The sequence below is a fragment of the Chiloscyllium plagiosum genome, unplaced genomic scaffold (genome assembly GCF_037043375.1).
Source record: "Chiloscyllium plagiosum isolate Xiang-an unplaced genomic scaffold, Cpla_swu_hap1 HiC_scaffold_24, whole genome shotgun sequence".
Classification (NCBI taxonomy): Eukaryota; Metazoa; Chordata; class Chondrichthyes; order Orectolobiformes; family Hemiscylliidae; genus Chiloscyllium; species Chiloscyllium plagiosum.
Window position 1 is genome coordinate 50,488,290 of NW_028270162.1, and position 18,301 is coordinate 50,506,590.

The window sequence follows — 18,301 nt, forward strand, 5'->3', positions numbered from 1 at the left end:
TCAGTTCTGGTCACCTCATCATGGGAAGGATGTGGAAGGTCTAGAGAGGGTGCAGAGGAAATTTATCAGGATGTTGCCTGGACTGGAGGGTGTATCTTATGAAGAAACATTGAGAGGGCTAGGGCTTTTCTCACTGGAGCGAGGAATGATGAGAGGTGATTTGATAGAGGTGTACAAGATGATGAGAGGCATAGATAGAGTGAATAACCAGAGAATGTTTCCCCAGGGCAAAAATGGCTATCACATGGGGGCATAATTTTAAGGTGATTAGTGGAAGGTTTAGGGGAGATATCAGAGGTAGGTTCTTTACACAGAGAGTGGTGGGTGCGTGGAATGCATGCCAACGGTGGGAGTACGGTCAGATAAATTGGGAAACTTAAGTGACTCTTGGATAGGCACATGGAAGATAGTCCAATGAAGGGTATGTGAGTTAGTCTGATCTTAGAGTAGGATAAAAGGTCAGCACAACATCGAGAGCCGAAGGGCCTGTACTGTGCTGTACTGTTCTATGTTCTATGTCGAGCCCCATTCTGATCAGGGCTGAGTTGAATACTGCCACTTAGTAACACCTCCTTCCGAGAATGTTAAAATCTCAAAGTTAGACTAATGCTGGATTCTAATTAACTTTACGAAGGATGTCAAGGTTGTATAGACAACCCAGCAGATGTTTCCTGAGATCACCTGAAGGATAATAGATTTTAGTTATGAGGAGAGAGAGAGAGATAGCGACCAGGGCTCTTTTAATCATATCAGAGAAGATGAAGAGACCTGGTGAAGATATACCAAATGTTATCTGCTTTGATGAAAGAAAGTAGGTAAAAATTGCTTACACTGGTACAGAGTTTGTAACTAAAAGAAATAATGATGATCAACAGCAAGACAGAAGGCAAGTTTATCAAGTGTTCAGATATGAATGCTCTGTCAGAAACAGTGATGGGTACAGAATCCAAAACAAAACTTTACAAAGGCGAGAGGATAATTATTTAAAAGTGAAAATCTCCAAAACAGACTGAGGAAAGAAGGAGGCAATTATAAAAATGGACAGGTTTTTGAGAGCGCTGGCATCGACAGTCTCCTGTGTGTAGTGAAATTCTATAAGGCAAATTTTATCTTTTGTGGAATGTCAACAGAGGTACAGTGTGTTTTATATGTCAGAATCTGTATGCGGTGTTCAGGAAACAGAGATTTTCTGAAGGTCAAGCACCTCTTTCCACATCCTCCTCACCTGTGCATTCCTCTGTCTCAGTTCGCTGTGTTGCTTTAAGTCAAGTTCCATCTCGAGATCTTGCAATTCCTGCAGACAGCCATCTCGCTGAAATGCTGGCATAGCGAGCTCCATGCTGAGGTACCGAGAGAGACAGAGAGAAACAGACAGACAAGCAGAGAGGCTGGGTGCAATGTTTCTGATTGAAAGCTAACATCACAGCACTATGCTGCCCCAGAATTATCAGCTCTGATCTCCATCCTTTCTCAAGAACTCAAATCATCCATTTCAGAGAAAATAGAAATCTCAAGGCAGACCGAATAACAAATAACAACATAGTCTCCACAGAGACTGCACCACTGTTTAGGCTAATGGCTGATGCTTGGACTCAATAGACAGAACTCTTGCCTCTGACTCTGAAAGTTGTTGGTTCAAGAGCCAGTCCAAAGATTTTTGGGATAAAATCAAACCTGACTCTCCACAGTCAGTAAGAGGTTTAACCTTTCAGATGAGACTTTAAATAGAAGTCCTATCTTCCCGCTCAGGGAAATCACAAAGGATCATGGTATTATTTTGGAAGAAGATCTAGACAGCTCTCCAGCTGGATCTTGGTTAAATCTTATCCCTCAATCTACATTACCTAAATGCAGATGACCTGGTTAGTATCACGTTGCTGGGTGTGGGTGCTTGCTGTGCACACACTGACTCCATATTCACAGACTAACAATATTTCTAAAGTGCTTCCCTGGTAGTAAACCACAATACCATCTTGTGGTTGTGTAAGGTGCTATGTCTTTCTTGTGATGTGCTCCCTTGCAGATCCTGTATTTAGACAGACCAAAATGTCACCACACTTTTTGGTAATATTCACTCCACTGAGGTTCCGGTACAGATCAGGGAACAGAAGAGACAGCCATGTGGAGACTATGGGTATGTGATAGCTCCGTATCCCTAACTACAATGAGCATCGTGTTTGATGGGGGGGGATCAGAATGACAGTAGTCACGTCCTGCATCTGCTGCTCCTTCTCAGCAGTCTGATTCCACGACTTCCATCATTCTATCCATCAAGTGCCCCCACCAAAGAATCTTTGTTCAAAATGACTGGGGCAGAGAATGGAGAGCTAGTGGAAAGTGAGTGTGGGAATGAGAAGGGATTTGTACCTTGGCGGTTGGTCAGCTGCCAATGAACTTTAACAACATGTAGATATCTTTTGAATCCCACGCGTGATTGTCATCTAGTCAGGTCAGGTCAGGTTCCTGGTTTGGTGCATTAAACACAGGGTAAAGTCACCCCTTTATAACGAGAACCTTCACTGCCTATAGATGAGGGCTTCAGGTCTTCTTCAAGAATAAACTCAGTCTCCGTTATCCGTGAGAGAAAGGGGCACGGACAAAAATCATCACCGCACACCACCCCCATAAAGATGATGGTGTCTCTTTACGTTTTTGTCAGCTTGCACGCAACATGATCTCACCTGGTCTTGGGGACCTTGTTCTGTGTCTCACGCTGTCGGGATTCCAGGTTCACTGAATCCTGTTGACCTTTCTCCACTGTTTCCTTCGAGGACTGGATGGCTTGCTGGAATCAGAAGACAAAGGAGTGACCACCATTAATGTCTGACCTCCCTGTATGCAGTAGCGATGGGGCATACCTTGCTCAGTCAATGCAACTCGTCTCATGATTCATTTCGTTTTCACCATTCTGTTACAGCTAACTGGGCAAGATCAGCACTTTTACACCAGTGATAGATTCTGTTAAAGTGGTCTGAAAGGACAATGCAGATGGAGCTGTCCACAGGTCACCAATCAGTTTGAGTGCACAGCCTTTTTGTGTGTACCGGAATTGGAAAGGTCGGTTGAAGACTTAACACATGGTCCCCACTTTGGCTTGGCACTGTCTTCGACAGTGAACTGAGGAAGGGGAACTGCAGTCTTGTTGAAATAGATAAGACTGGGGTGTCAAATTTAGGTTGATGTGGAATACTTACAATGGGGGTGGGGGGGGAATGTGGACAGGGACTGAAAGTATGAGAGAGTGAGGGGAAAGAACTATTCCTGATACTTTGTGGTTTATGAACATGGACTTTCACCCCTCTGGAAAATGTTATCACTATGTGGTCATTCTGAGAAAATACACTGGAGAACACCTAGCAAGAACAGTGTTAGACCCTCACACATTGTAGCTTCATATCTAGAAACAGATCAAGTGCTGTTTCCTTCCATATTGGGATAAAACCTTAATGTTTCCTGAGAGAGGACTGGATAAATATTTGGAGAAAATGAACGTGCAAGGATATGGGGAGAAAACAGGAGATTAGCACGAGGAAATGATGCCCATTTAACGAGCCACTGCAGGCATGATAGGCTGAATGGCCTCCATCTATGCTATATCACTTCTGTGATTCCTGTGTACAATATAGAAATCTCTTCACTTTTTGTTATTTCCTTCTATATGAACCAACCTGTGGATATTCAAGGATACATTAGGAAGTCAGTAGGTGCATTGATTCCAAATGTACTGCAGACAGCCAAATCGGAGATCTGGAGTTATTAATGAGATTGGTTTCTAAAAATCTCTAACTGTCACTACATTACTGAAGTATTTCTCTCCTCTAATGAATAGATAGTTTGATGTGCCTGAAACAAAGAAGCTTTAAAATATCAGGAAAAATAATGACCTGTAACTTTCCTGAATTGCTTAGCAACCAAAGATTAATCTTAAACATTGCTGCCAGGGGCCCGGGCAAAAAAAAACGTAAGAACATTAACATTCACAGATTGCATTTTGTAATTAAAAAGTTACCATGTTCAAAGTAGTCAGATTGTGTTGAGTTGGTGGCCCTAAAGCTGCTTCAACCTGGAGGAGGCCTTAGAACTAACAGCTTGCTTTCTAGTCACTGACCAGTTCAGAAGGGGTAATCTCGGAGGTCTACTGCCACACTAGCCTCCAACCTTTACCCAGTTTCCAATGTCTTCTTAGCATAAGGCCCTCTCTGTTCCAGGCTGTGTTTAAGTTTCCCCTTCTTTGTATCTCCCAAAGCCAATATGCATGGCACTGGAGTGATAGATCAGCAACATGGTCCAATGCATGCCAATCCAACTCTGTGCATCCCTCAATCTCACTCTCACAGTTCTGCCTCTTCCAGGTTCCTTTTAAAGCCTAAGTCTGTAACTCACAACACCTTGCAATGGCACACCCAGAGCTCTTTCACTGTCATTCCCAGGTCATTGTTTTTGACCCTCCCTGACGACCAAGTGCCACTCCCACATTTGTGTCACTTCCAGGTTTCTGTCATTGCCATTCAGAAACTGCCTTCCAGAAGGTCGGAGGGAGTGACCCTGGTCAGTGATCTTCTCAACTCTGATTTTGCTTAATCTACTCTTTTACACTGTGACACTCCCATAATTTACAATCTTCAATATGGAGGATTGCAGGGACAAAATCAAATCTTACTGTAGACAGTCTGCTGTGCCAGTGATCTATAAATTATTATAATAGACAGTGGTCATTCTTGAGACAGAATGAAGAAGTATATTTGAAAAGGAAATGTACAGCACCCTATAAAAGCTGGATATCTCAGGGGCTCTATTCCAGATCCACTTATGGTCTGACACTTGGGAACTCCATTTTGAAGGGCTGCTGGTCCTCCACTTGCTGCCTGGCTCCCTGAAGAATTGCTCGAAATCATTTTCATCCACAGTCAGGTTCTTGATGCTCGAGTGCCTGGAACAACCAGAAAATCCTCTCTCAGTACTACCGACACAATTCACCATCATTACGGCACAAGCGGCTACCATTCAGCCCATTGAGTGCAAACCAACTTGGTAAGTCCTGCTAATACCCTACATCCACATTTAAGAGCTGAGACAATTTCTGACAACACAACATGATCAAGGGAATAAACAGCAGAGTAGATCACAGACCCTGCTATTTCCTGGGGGAGGGAATGTCAGTGTTGAAGAAGTTCGAATTTTGACAAGGCAGATATTACATTTTGAGATGCAAATTGACAACTTGGAATTGTTATTTCATCCAACAACTTGAATCTGTTCCAGATTTCTGGGGGGAGGCACACGTTAAGGATTAGGTGTGTCTACCCACAGTCAGTAGATTCTACTGCAGTTTATTTGTTCCTAGCATTTGGGTGACTCTAGTAAGGAAGCATTTGTTACCCATTCCATCGAAATCAAGCAACTAATGTGGGACTATGACTGATAGTCTTGCATCAGGTAGGGAGAACAAGTCCCCTTCCTGAAGGGCATTAATATAATAGTTGTGTTGTTAATGACAATTCAGACTCTTTCAAAACCATTTTTGATCTGACCGGCTTTGAAAACAGAGACACCTGATTAACCTCAAACATTAAGCTTTCTTTGTTCTGCTATGAGGCAAAGGCAATAATCCAGAAGCGTGATTTTAAAACATTTCATAGTCACAAATTTGTCTACTTTTTGAGAAAGGAGTTTTGTATTACTTTTGGCCAGTGGTTTCAGAAATAAAGGCACTTGTGGATCATTGCAATGTGGGCTTGATACATGGTGGGGGGCGGGGGGGGAGCATTCGGGGGAGGGGGATGGGCCCAATACAGCTGCCTCTAAATTGTATAATCCATAAATCCCCAGAATGATACAGCATAAAGTTCACTCGGTGTCCCCATCTTGCAGCATAGCTCATCAGTAAGTACACGTCATAACTACACTTCAGTCACAGTGAATACAGTTCATTGTAGGAGATCCTAACAACAGCAACTGCATTCCAATAATCAATGACTATACTCCACAATAGCACTTGCCACAGATGGAAGATGCAAAGTGCAGAGTATTGTGCTTTAAGCACCAGTAGCCTCACTTTACAGGACTGAAGGCTGAATATTTCAATGAGATTGGAGTCATTCTATATGCAAAGTTAAAAACCACACCGCACCAGGTTATAGTCCAACAGGTTTATTTGGGAGCACTAGCTTTCGGAGTGCTGCTCCTTCGTCAGCTGGTTGTGGAGTATAACCACCTGATGAAGAAGCAGTGCTCCGAAAGCTAGTGCTTTCAAATAAACCTGTTGGACTATAACCTGGTGTTGTGTGATTTTTAACTTTGTACACCCCAGTCCAACACCGGCATCTCCAAATCATTCCTTATGCATTGTGTCTCTCTGACCTGCCCAGCTCCTTCTGGAAATGGCAGCGTTTCTTCATAATATGACTCCCACTCACATTTGCATCAAGCTCTCCTGCAAAATAAGACAGCAACAATGTTATAACAAGTAGTCCAGATGAGGAATTCATTGAATGCTTTCAGGAGCGCAGGCTATACCAGGCCTGGTTTTGAGCAATGAGATAGGATTCATTACTGAGCTCATAGTGAAAGTGCCTCGGGGTTGCAGCCATCATAATATGATTGAATTTTACATGCAGTTTAAGGGAGAGAAGTGTGTGTTAATGACCACTACTTTGAATTTAAACAAGGGCCAATTGGGGGCATGAAAGTAGTCAGCAAAGACGAACTGGCAATTTAAGGGCGAAGTGAATATAGATGCAGCGGAAAAGGTGAATGGGATATGCTAGAAAGCGCAGAATAGATATATTCCAAGAATTAACTAAAATTCTAAGGGATGAGCCTGCCATCCATGGTTAACTGAAAAAGTCAAAGGTGGTATCAAACTCAAAGGCATTTAATTGTGTAAAGATAGGTGGCTGGTCAGAAGCTGGACAGAACATTAAAAAATTAGCAAATAATTTCTAACCAATTAATAAAGGAGGAAAAAATTAGAAAATGAGAAAGTTAGTTAAAATATATAAACAAATTGGAAACATTTCTTCAGATATTTTAATAAAATCAGTTAACAAAGTAAGTGTTGGTCCTATAGAAAATGGATCTAGGCAAATCGTAATGGAGAATGAAGAGATGGCAGGCAGACAGATATACTGGAAATAGCTGTTGATCAGGAATGGAAAGGGAGGGCGGAACTCAAAAAGTATCATTACTAGAGAAGTAGCACTGAGCAAATGTCTGAAATTGTGAATTGGCAATTCCCCAGATTGTAATGGATTTCATCTTAGGGTTTTAAACGTAGTAGCTAGTGAGATAAATGTGTTAGTTTTAATTTTCCAAAGCTCCCTTGATTCAGGGACAGTGTCATTAGATTGGAAGATAGTGAATGTAACTCCTTTAGGGAGTCAGAAAGCAGGAAACTACAGGCCAGTTAGCTTAACATCTGTCAGAGAAACTGTTACAAGTTATTAGTAAAGACATCATAGCAAGGCACTTGGGAAAGTTAAAAGTAATCAAGCAGAGCCAACATGGTTTTGTCAAAGCAAAATCACGTTTATCTAATTTATTGCTTTTTTTGAGCTAGTAACTTGTGTTGATTAAAGGGAGCCAGTTAATGTGTTGTATTTAGACTTCCAGAAGGCCTTTAATAAAGTGCAATAGCAAAGATTATTGCAGAAAATAACAGCTCGTGCTGTAGGGGTAACACATTGGGTGAAAAGAAGGTTGACTGCCTAACAGGAGTAAGTGGGTCTTTTTCAGACTGGCAGGTTGTCATGAGTGGTGTGTTACATGGTTTGGTGCTGGGGCCTCAACTCTTTACAACGTATATAAATGTTATGGATGAAATGATGAAGCATCTTTGCTAGATGCTGTAGACACAAAGATAGATAGGAAAGTGAGTTACAAAGAGGACATAAGGACCTTACATAGGGGTATAGAGAGGTTACATAAGTGGGCAAAGATCAGGCAAATGGAGTACAATGTGACAATGTTATAAAATTGTCAATTTTGACAGAAAGAAAGAACAAGCATATTATCTAAATGGTGAGAGATTATAGAGATCTGAGATGCAGAGGGATTTGGGTGTCTTAGTGGGTGAATCACAGAAGGCTAGTATGCAGGTCCAGCAAGTAATCAGGAAAGCTAACAGAATGTTATGTTTTATTGTGAGGGGAATTTGAATGCAAGAACAAGGAGGTTATGCTTTGGTTAAAGAGAGCGCTGGAAAAATTACATCTGGAGTATTGTACTGAAAGATTAACCTCCTTCCATAACTATGGTGACCAGGGCATTCCTGATGAACGGGGCTAATGCCTGAAACGTCAACTCTCCTGCTCCTCGCATGCTACCTGACCTGCTGTGCTTTTCCAGCACCACACTTTTTGACTCAGTATTGATCACCCTAGTTACGGAAGGATGTTAATACATTGGAAGCAGTTCAGAGCAGGTTTACTACATTAACATCTGGAATGAACTGATTGTTTTGTAAGGAAAGGCTAGATAGGCCAGGCCTGTACACTCTGAAGTTTAGAAGAGTCTGAGGTTACTTAAATGAAACACAGAAGATCATGAGGGGACTTGACCGGGTGGAGTTCAAAAGGATGTTTCCTCTTGTGGGAGAATCCAGAACTAGGGGTCACCCATTTAAAGTAGAGATTTTTCTCTCAGAGAGTTGTGAGCCTTTGGAATTTCCTTCTCAAAAGGCATTGTATGTGGAATCTTGAAATATTTATAAGGCAGATGTAGGTCGGGGAATGAAGGATGATCAGGATTCTGCAGGAATGTGGAGTTGAGGTTAAAGTCAGATCAGTCACAATCTTATTGAATGGCAGGGCAGGTTTGAAAAAACCTTCTCTTGTTCCTTGTTTGTATACTCTCCCAAAGACCATCTCAATGGTAACTGCTTTGTACAAAGAAACCAGGGTCGTCACTGCCTCGTTTGAAAACAAAACCCAGAAAAAGGCAGCAACACCCTAGCTGGATTTGTGCAAGTTGAACAGAGATAAGGTTTCAAAATAACAATCCTTTGTAAATCAAAAATTGGTAAGTTCCACCCTCTCTCCACAGATAGTGCCAGTTCAGCGTAGTTCTAACACTGCCCTCGTTTTCATTTTTGATTTCCAGCAGCTGTAGTGTGACTCCGTTTTGGTGGCCAAATGTTCACATGCATCTGAGGGAATCAGAGATGGACACACCCAGTTTTATTATATGTCCATGCATTGGCAATGTAATGGACCTACAATATATCTTGTAGGGTCAGAACAGGAGTTTGAAATTGATAGGAAGGGAACATCGGCATCGTGACAAGAGCTGTTTTTAGCACTCCCTAGTAGTAAAAGAAAAACATACATTTATCTGGTACCTTCCGCAATTTCAGGACATTCCAAACTATTTTACAACTTATAATAGTCACTGTTTTATTCCTGATGAAGGGCTTTTGCCCGAAACGTCGATTTTACTGCTCCTCGGATGCTGCCTGAACTGCTGTGCTCTTCCAGCACCACTAATCCAGAATCTGGTTTCCAGCATCTGCAGTCATTGTTTTTACCTAAGGTATAATCGTGACAACCAATTTGCACACAGTCCAGTCTCACAGACATTCATGTGATAATGGCCAGCTAATCTGCTACTTTAAGAGTCTGTCAAAGGATTAAAAGTGGCCAGGATAGCTGACTAACTTCCCAGTTCTTCATTGTGATGCCCCTGGATCTATTAGCCCCTTCAGTGGGATAGATGAGGTTTCAGTTTAGTGTCTCATTAGAGGTAGCACCATTGACCAAGATGTGGAAGAGCCGGTGTTGGACTGGGGTGGACAAAGTTAAAAATTACACAACACCAGGTTATAATCCAACAGGTTTATTTGGAAGCTCTAGCTTTCAGAGTGCGGCTCCTTCATCAGGTGGTTGTGGAGGTTAAGATCTTATGAAGGAGCAGCTCTCCGAAAGCTAGTGCTTCCAAATCAACCTGTTGGACTGTAAGCCGATGTGTGATTTTTAACCATTGACCAATACAGCACTCGGGGAGAAAGTGAGGTCTGCAGATGCTGGAGATCAGAGATGGAAATCTGTTGCTGGAGAAGCGCAGCAGGTCAGGCAGCATCTAGGGAACAGGAGAATCGACGTTTCGGGCATTAGCCCTTCTTCAGGAATTTCAGACTCCTGTTCTGACCCTACAAGATATATTGTAGGTCCGTTACATTGCCAATGCATGGACAATACAGCACTCGCTTTGTCCTGCACCAGAGTGTCAGCCTAGATTTTGTGCCCAAGTCTAGTTACTTTGATGTAATGTCCAGAAAGATGTTGTTACCTCATTATTTTCCCTCAGTTGGACCCAATCATTGGAAAATATGAATCATAAAGGAGGTTATGGACAGCCAAGAGTGACTGACCACTGAAAGAGGTTGAGTAATGAATGCTGGATTAAATACTCAGTACAGTTTAATATTTTATGTTGAACATTGCACAAGTAATTGCAAAACAAAAGGGAGGTGAATGGCCTAGTGATATTATTGCTGGACTGTTAAACCAGAGAGCCAGGTCCTCAAGGCCTGGGTTCAAAACCCACCATGGCACATTGTGAAATTTGAATTCAATTGTTTTTAAACATATGGAATTAAGATCATCGGAAAAATCCATCTGGTTCACTAATGTCCCTTAGGGAAGGAAACTACCATTATGTATGGCTCCAGACCCACAGCAATGTGGTTGACACTGAAGTGTTCTCTGGACAATTAGGGAATCAGCAATAAATGTTGGCCTGGCTAGGGATACCCTCATCCCATGAATTAAAATAAACTTGTAACTTGCCTGTTCTACGTGAAGTTGGTTTAACTCTGAAATTGCCCAGTCCATGGCGTCTCAGTTCTTCTCTGTGGGCACCATCTGTGTTGCTTCGCACACGTGTCCGTCTCACTTCAGTAACATTGATGGCGCCTGTCTGCTTGCCCTGTGACAAATGCACCCTCCTCCTGGGATGGAATGCAGAGTGTGCAACGTCTGAGTCGTGACATGAAACCAGCTTACTGTCACAATCCCCTTTCCAGGCGTGACCCATTGACAAGGGCACAGATCCAGACAGACTGACTGCAGCGGCCTGGCAACTTTCACTCTCCAAAAGCTGAGATTCAAAGGCAGAAGGAGCACTGGTTATTTGATGCCACTGGCCTGAAGTATTTGTTTTACCTGAATAGTTGAAACTGCCTGTAAGGTGTGCAGGTGAAGAACTGACAGGCTGTGTACAGCAAGGGCCCAAAGTGGGTATCATGTGGCACGGTGAGAGGGTTCTGTTCATATTCACTGTCACAGCATCTTGCTGGTTGTCCTCCAGTTTGGGCGGCAGAGGCTTGTCATTGGGGGTTGAGCTCTCCTGTTCCATTGGCCTCCAGTTACCAGTACCTTCTTTTGACAGGCCCTGGAGTTCAGGATTATGGCCTCCGCTGTGCCTCTCTGGACTCTCTGCCTGGCTTTTCTGTGGCCCCTTCATTTTTATACCAGTACTCGCAAGATTAGTTCCTCGATCCTCTTGGGTCAACACGCCTAGATCAGATACTGGGGAGCTGCTGGTCTCCAAACCATTCCCAGTCAATCGATTAGATTCCCTGCATGGATTTGCAATCTGGATTGGAAAGGTCCTCCGCTGCAGTGATTGCTCTGACAAGTTGAATTGGCTGAGTTTTGAAATTCTGCCACCCAAAGACTCAACGCTCTCAGTTCTTCTGGTCAAGGCCTTAGAATTTGCCTGTTGTCTCCGAAGGGTCCCAGCCTGATCCCTGGTCCTTTGCAGGGCATGCGCTAAATCCTCCTGAAATTGTTGCACATCATTTACCCTCTGAGCTACTGAATTAACAGGCCCATCAACTCCCGTGCCATCCTGATCACATCGAGGAGTGGCATTTCTAACAAACTCATCCTGCTCTGCACTAGTCTGACTCTGAGCCAGGTGAATTCTTGCAGAGGTTTCTGTAAGAACTCCACAGCAACCTTGCTTGGCTGTGCAGTCAAGTTGAGCACATTCCGTATTGCTCGCTTCCCGTCTGAATAGTCTCTGCTTCCAAGGATGGCCACAGACTTTCCTTGCCAGATTTCCTGGTTGGATGTTAGATTCAAGGCAGGCATACTCCAGAGAACGTTCACTGCAGGAAGCACTTCTGCTGATGAATGAATTCTGTTCACTGTCTGGTTCTGCATCGAAGTTCAAAGCCGGATCTACCATACCCTCATGAAAACGCAGAGCAAAGTCTTCTGTCCGAATGCTGTCCACTGTGTTGGTGTCACTCTGATATTGTTGGAACTCCATGTGCTGTGGCCCCAGTAGTTGTTGCACTCTCCACTCATACTGGTCCTTTCTGGACTCACCATCTGCCGCTGCTCCTGGTCTCGCAAACTCAGTCAACGTTATATTGGACTGGCTTCTTCTGAAATCTGGACTTAGATTGAACATTGCTGTAACATCCTGATCTTCACTTCGACTCAAGGCTCCTTCACATTCTGCAGTTGTGAGAAAACAACACGGTCAACTCGGGTTCAGTAGGAGGTCACATGAGCCCCAACGCTTTCATTCCCCCTCGCACAATGGACAGAGTTCACTAGATTTCAGAGTTCCTCTGATACCCTCTCCCAAATGGCCATTCTTCACCCAAGTATCAGGAGGACTGAAGCCAATATCATTCATCCTTGTCATAAATTTACTTCCAAGTCACCCATGCTGTCTCTCTCCCTGATGATTGTCTGAGGCTGAACTGGAATTTTGCAGATTAATTTCCTTAAATAACAATCACCACCTCCCCAAGAGTAACTAGGGTTGGGCAATAAATACTAATCTTGCCAGCAAAGCCCAAACCTAAGTGATAAATGGGTTAGAAATTCTACAACCCCTTCCTGCTCAATGTAAATTCGTTTACCCACCTGAAGCACTGTTACCTTCTTGTCTCATGGAGGTCAGCTCTTCTGTGTCTGACAGGGCATCAGTACCACTGGCACTACCCAATCCTGTAAATCGAGTGCCAGACTGACTGGTATTCAAAGTTCCTTTAAAGTACAAACAAGGAAACAGCTAGAGAGCAGCATGAAACAATGATGACCACATCAGGTAAAGGTAAAATCACCACAGTCCGACCAGATCACAGTGCTGCTCCCTCATTACTGAAGGAGTGGCTTAACCTGGGGGTCACCATCCCAGGTGAGGGATGAAATTGAGTCCTTCAAGGTAACCTCAGCTGGTGTGGGAATCAAACCCACTTCATTGCATTGCAAACCAGCTGATCAGCTAACCAGCCACCAACTTTGGAACAGCAAGCTGACTGAGTAGGCTAGTCCATCTCGGTCCGTTCTGTTACTTTGGTGGAGTACCTCATATACCGAGAGAGACATTGAGTGGAGGAGTGATGGTGGCGATGGGGTATGTTGGAGGTCTACGAGCAGGCTGCCCACACCATTTTGTGTGTGTGTGTGTGTGTGTGTGTGTGTGTGTGTGTGTGCGCGTGCGCGCGGTGCTATAGTAAAGTGTGTTGATCAGGGCAATACTGTTGATGCGGTGTACATAGGTTCCAGAAGGCATTTGATCCAGAGCCAGTAGAAAGTGAGCATATTTAGAGCTCATGGAACAAAGGGACAGTAACAACATTGACAGAAAATTGGCTGAGTAACAGAAACTAACAGGAATGGTCAATGGATAATTGTTGAGCTGGGGAAGGTTTGTAGTGCAGTTCCCTAGGAGTGAGTCTGGGATCCATGTTTTTCCTGATATATATTAATGGCCTAAAACATGATGGACAGGACACAATTTAAGATTTTCAGATGATACAAAACCTAGCAGCATTGAAAGCTGTAGGGATGTTAGTGTAGAACTAAAAAGGAACATAGGTAAATTGGTGAGATTGCAGTTGAAGTTTAATGTTGAAAGGTGTGAGGTGATACATTTTGGTAAAATGAACAAGGAGAGACATAATAAACTAAAGGGTATGACTTTAAAAGGGTCTAAGAGCAGAGGAACCTGAGAGTATATGTGTATAAGTTATTAAGGATGTAAGACAGGTTGAGGGAGCGGTTATTGCAGCACACAGTATCCTAGGTATTTTAATAAAAGCGCGATAGAGCACAAAGGGCAGGGAGGTTATGTTAACTTGAATACCACACTACGTTAGACAATGATTTAAAACCAAGAATGACAGATGCTGTTGATTTGCTTTCTTGACTGTAGCATCCACCTGGATGGACCAGGACAGATCGTTGGTGATATGTACTCTAGGAACTTGAAGCTCTCGACACCTCCACCTCAGCACCACTGATGTCGAGAAGGGCTTGTCCTCCACCCCACTTCCTGAAGTCGATCATCAGCTCCTTTGTTTTGCTGATTTGAGGGAGAGTTTGTCATCTTTACACCATGCCACGAAGCTCTCTATCTCTTTCCTGTACTCTGTCTCGCCGCTGTTTGACATCTGACCCACTACGGTTACTGTCATCAGTAAAATTGTAAATGGAGTTCGAGTTGAATTTGTGAGGGTATTAGAAGTACATTAGGGGGCTGATCACGGGACAGTGGTGTTGAGGATTATCGTCGAGGAGGCGTTGTCATTTATTATTACAGATTACAGTCTGCCAGTCAGGAAGTGGAGCATCCAGCTGCAGAGTGGGAAGCAGAGTCCTCAGTCTTGGAGTTTAGAGACAGGTTTGTTTGGAATTATGGTGTTGAACGCAAAGCTAAAGTCAATAAGTAGAAGCCTGACATAGCTATTCTTATTATCCAGGGATGAGAGTGGTACCAGGGAGATGGCGTCTACTGGATGTTAGACAAGTCCAGCCTCAGCTGGAGTATTGTGTTCAGTTATGTGCACCATATTCTAGGAAGGATGTGAAAGGCACTGAGGAATATGTAGTAGAGGTGCCCACGAGTTGTTCCGGGGTTGAGGAATTTTAGTTTTGAAGATTGATGGGAGAATTTGGGACTGTTTTCCTCGGAAAAGAGAAGGCTGAGAGGAGATCTGATACAAGTATTCAAAACAGTGAGGGGTCTGGGGCTGAACTAATGGAGAGAACATGTTCCCATTTGTGAAGGGATTGAGAATGAGAAGACACGTAGTTAACAATAATTAGTCGAAGAAGCAAAAGTGATGTGAGGAAAAACGTTTTCATGTAAATAAGTGGAGAGGGTCTCAAATGAATTGCTGGAGAGTATAATGAAGTCAGGCTCCATGGAGGCATTCAGAAGGGAATTAGATAGTTATTTGAAAAGGAACAATATGTAGGGTTGTGGGCAGAAAGCAGGGGAATGACACTAAGGAAGATGCTCATTTAGACAGCTGGCATGATAGGCTGAATGGCCTCCTTCAGCACTGTAACAATTCTGATATTACGCTATATAAATGCAGTTCTGTCATTTTCCTTCCACCCATATTGTCCACACTTTGCCCCAGGCATGTCAGCCACTGACTTGATTGACCCTAAGTAACGGAAGAACATTCCCAATATTAGAACTGTATTAAAACCACTGGGTGCTTTTTTCCCAGCCAATAAGCCAAAGGTGTCACTCTAACAGCATAGTTAGAGACATGGGAAGATCCTCACCTGTCTTTCCAGAAGGTTTTGTTGTGCTCCTGAAGGGATCTCTCTTCGTCAGACTGCTAGCAGCTGGCCATCTGTGGTCAGTTAATACGGACACCTACATAAAAGGATCAAAGTCATCACCACCGTTCGAATCTCCAGGTTAAGTCGTTTCAGCATTGCCATGAGGGAATACTGTGCCAGTAGGTTGGGTGGGGTTGGAGATTGGGTTCTGGTCAAGGGAATTCACACACAAAACACGTTCACAAACCAGTGGGGAGTGGAGGGTTCTTCCTGAGAAGTTGGCTGAGCACATTCTTGGTTCACAGTAGAGAACAGTTTGGGCTGCACATGGCCTGGAAACGTTTGATGCTGACTGCTCACTGCAGGCCCCGAAATGAGTTTGGTAAAGAAACACACCATCCTGAATGGAGGTTATATTGAAAGGTCTAATTATCATCACTCCAGCCTGACTAAACCTAGGAAAGAACTCTCCGTTACCTGTAAGAGCAGTTTCGGATAAGGCATGACGACAAAGTGGAGGGGCCTTCAGTCTCTGATTTACCTGCAGTTGGCTTAGCTGAGCATCAATGGAGTCCATCAGATAGTCACAGTGGTCTTTCAGGGGCTGCAAGGCAGTTTCATTTTGAACATGACTCTCCACCTCCATCCTGCACTGGGGAAAATGGAAATTATTGCAAATTGACCGTCTCTGCACTTGATTGATTATCTTGACCGATTTAAGAGGCTGAGCTTTTTGGACAAATTAGATATTGCTGCAACCCTTTGAAAAAGGGCAAGGCTTCCCCTACAGCACTGAAACAGACTATTTAGCCCATCAAGTCCATACCGACCCTCTGAAGAGCATCCCACCCAGACCCATCTCTTACCCCTGTATTTCCCATGGCCAATCCACCTAACCTGCACATCTTTGGACTGTGGGAGGAAACCCAGGGAGAATGAACAAACTCCATACAAAGTTAAAAATCACACAACACCAGGTTATAGTCCAACAGGTTTAATTGGAAGCACACTAGCTTTCGGAGCGACGGAGCTTTCGGAGTTTCCAATTAAACCTGTTGGACTATAAGCTGGTGTCATGTGATTTTTAACTTTGTCCACCCCAGTCCAACACTGGCATCTCCGAATCAAAACTCCATACAGACCATCACCTGAGGCTGGAATTGAACCTGAGTCCCTAGCGCTGTGAGGCAGCAGTGCTAACCACTGAGCTACCGTGTCACCCTAATAATGCAATCATCCTTTTCAACTCCTAAGATGTTTTAAAGTTAAATTTCTCTCACTTTCTTGGCTAGAAGAACACCTGGGGCCTAAAATTCTGCAGAAAATCTACCTTCATAATCTGTGGAACACTGTGAGCCAGAGAATAGTGTCAGGCAAAGGGGTAAGGCCAAGGGGACCAGATTCATGCATTCAGGGTTGGGGACAATTGAGTGCTGCAAATCAGATGTTGTGGCATGAACTGAAAACAAAAACAATGAGAGCTGAATTAGTGAGACAACTAATTTCTGTCAAGTATCAATCACTGTTGCAACCACACTTCAAATAGAGTTGGTTGTAATCTAAATAGAATGCTGCAGCTGTGGACTGGATAAAGAGAACAATTAAAATTATTAAAGAATTGGATCATCGAGGGAAACTTTGTAAATTGAGCATCTTCTCACTGGGAAGCAGGTGTTTGAGAATTTACCTAGATGTTGTTTTTGGAATTCTAAAGGGACTAAATGTGACAAGCTGTCTCACCCCATCCAGAACAGTAGAATGTGCTTGATGTAAATTCAAAAACTGATCTGCTGAAACCACATTTCCGTGTGACAGTCAATCGATGGAACAGATTCTCTGAGATGACACTGGAAACAGTTCTCATTCATTCATTCAAATTGCAATTTAGATCACTTTCTTTTCACAGATAACATTTTGGGCTAGATTTTAAAATCAACCTGTTCACACATGTCCCTGGAGCAGGTGGGACTTGAACCTAGGCCTCCTGGCTAAGAGAAAGAGACACGACCACTGTACCACAAGAGCAGCTAATATTTCAGGATACAGGAAAGCAGCAATTTGAGACATAATTGTGGTAATTGTCACATGCTTAGGACAATTAGCCCAAGTCCCATCTGCTTCAGAAGTGTATTATAACATGCCTGAACAGATAGATTAAAAAAATCCCCGAAGCACTTTTGTCATAGAGATATACAGACCCTTCAGTCCAACGTGTCCATGCTGAGCAGTCATCTGAACCTAATCTAGTCCCATTTGCCAGCATTTGGCCCATTTCCCTCTAAACCTCTCCTAATCATGTTCTCATCTAGATGCATTCTTTGAAGAGGTGACAAGTAGGTTAGACCAGGGAAACCCAGTGGATGTGGTCTACCTAGACTTCCAAAAGGCCTTTGATAAGGTGCCACACGGGAGGCTGCTGAGCAAAGTGAGGGCCCATGGTGGTCGAGGTGAGCTACTGGCATGGATTGAGGATTGGCTGTCTGACAGAAGGCAGAGAGTTGGGATAAAAGGTTCTTTTTCGGAATGGCAGCCGGTGACAAGCGGCGTCCCGCAGGGTTCAGTGTTGGGGCCGCAGCTGTTCACATTATATATTAATGATCTGGATGAAGGGACTGGGGGCATTCTAGCGAAGTTTGCCGATGATACAAAGTTAGGTGGACAGGCAGGTAGTACTGAGGAAGTGGGGAGGCTGCAGAAAGATCTAGACAGTTTGGAGGAGTGGTCCAGGAAATGGCTGATGGAATTCAATGTGAGCAAATGCG

General features: G+C 43.5%; 1 protein-coding gene across 1 annotated transcript in view; it reads right to left on the reverse strand.

The window, feature by feature from the left end:
* The window catches only part of LOC122562795 (uncharacterized), a 50,788-nt gene extending 34,603 nt beyond the window's left edge, over nucleotides 1–16,185 (reverse strand). The window contains exons 1-8 of the mRNA XM_043715994.2: nucleotides 16,081–16,185; nucleotides 15,540–15,633; nucleotides 12,882–13,004; nucleotides 10,785–12,464; nucleotides 6,361–6,433; nucleotides 4,765–4,930; nucleotides 2,682–2,785; nucleotides 1,226–1,340 (exon numbers count right to left, since the gene is read on the reverse strand). Of these exons, the coding sequence (XP_043571929.2) occupies nucleotides 1,226–1,340; nucleotides 2,682–2,785; nucleotides 4,765–4,930; nucleotides 6,361–6,433; nucleotides 10,785–12,464; nucleotides 12,882–13,004; nucleotides 15,540–15,633; nucleotides 16,081–16,185 (2,460 nt within the window). The remainder of the gene's footprint in view (nucleotides 1–1,225; nucleotides 1,341–2,681; nucleotides 2,786–4,764; nucleotides 4,931–6,360; nucleotides 6,434–10,784; nucleotides 12,465–12,881; nucleotides 13,005–15,539; nucleotides 15,634–16,080) is intronic.
* Nucleotides 16,186–18,301: the final 2,116 nt, after the last annotated feature.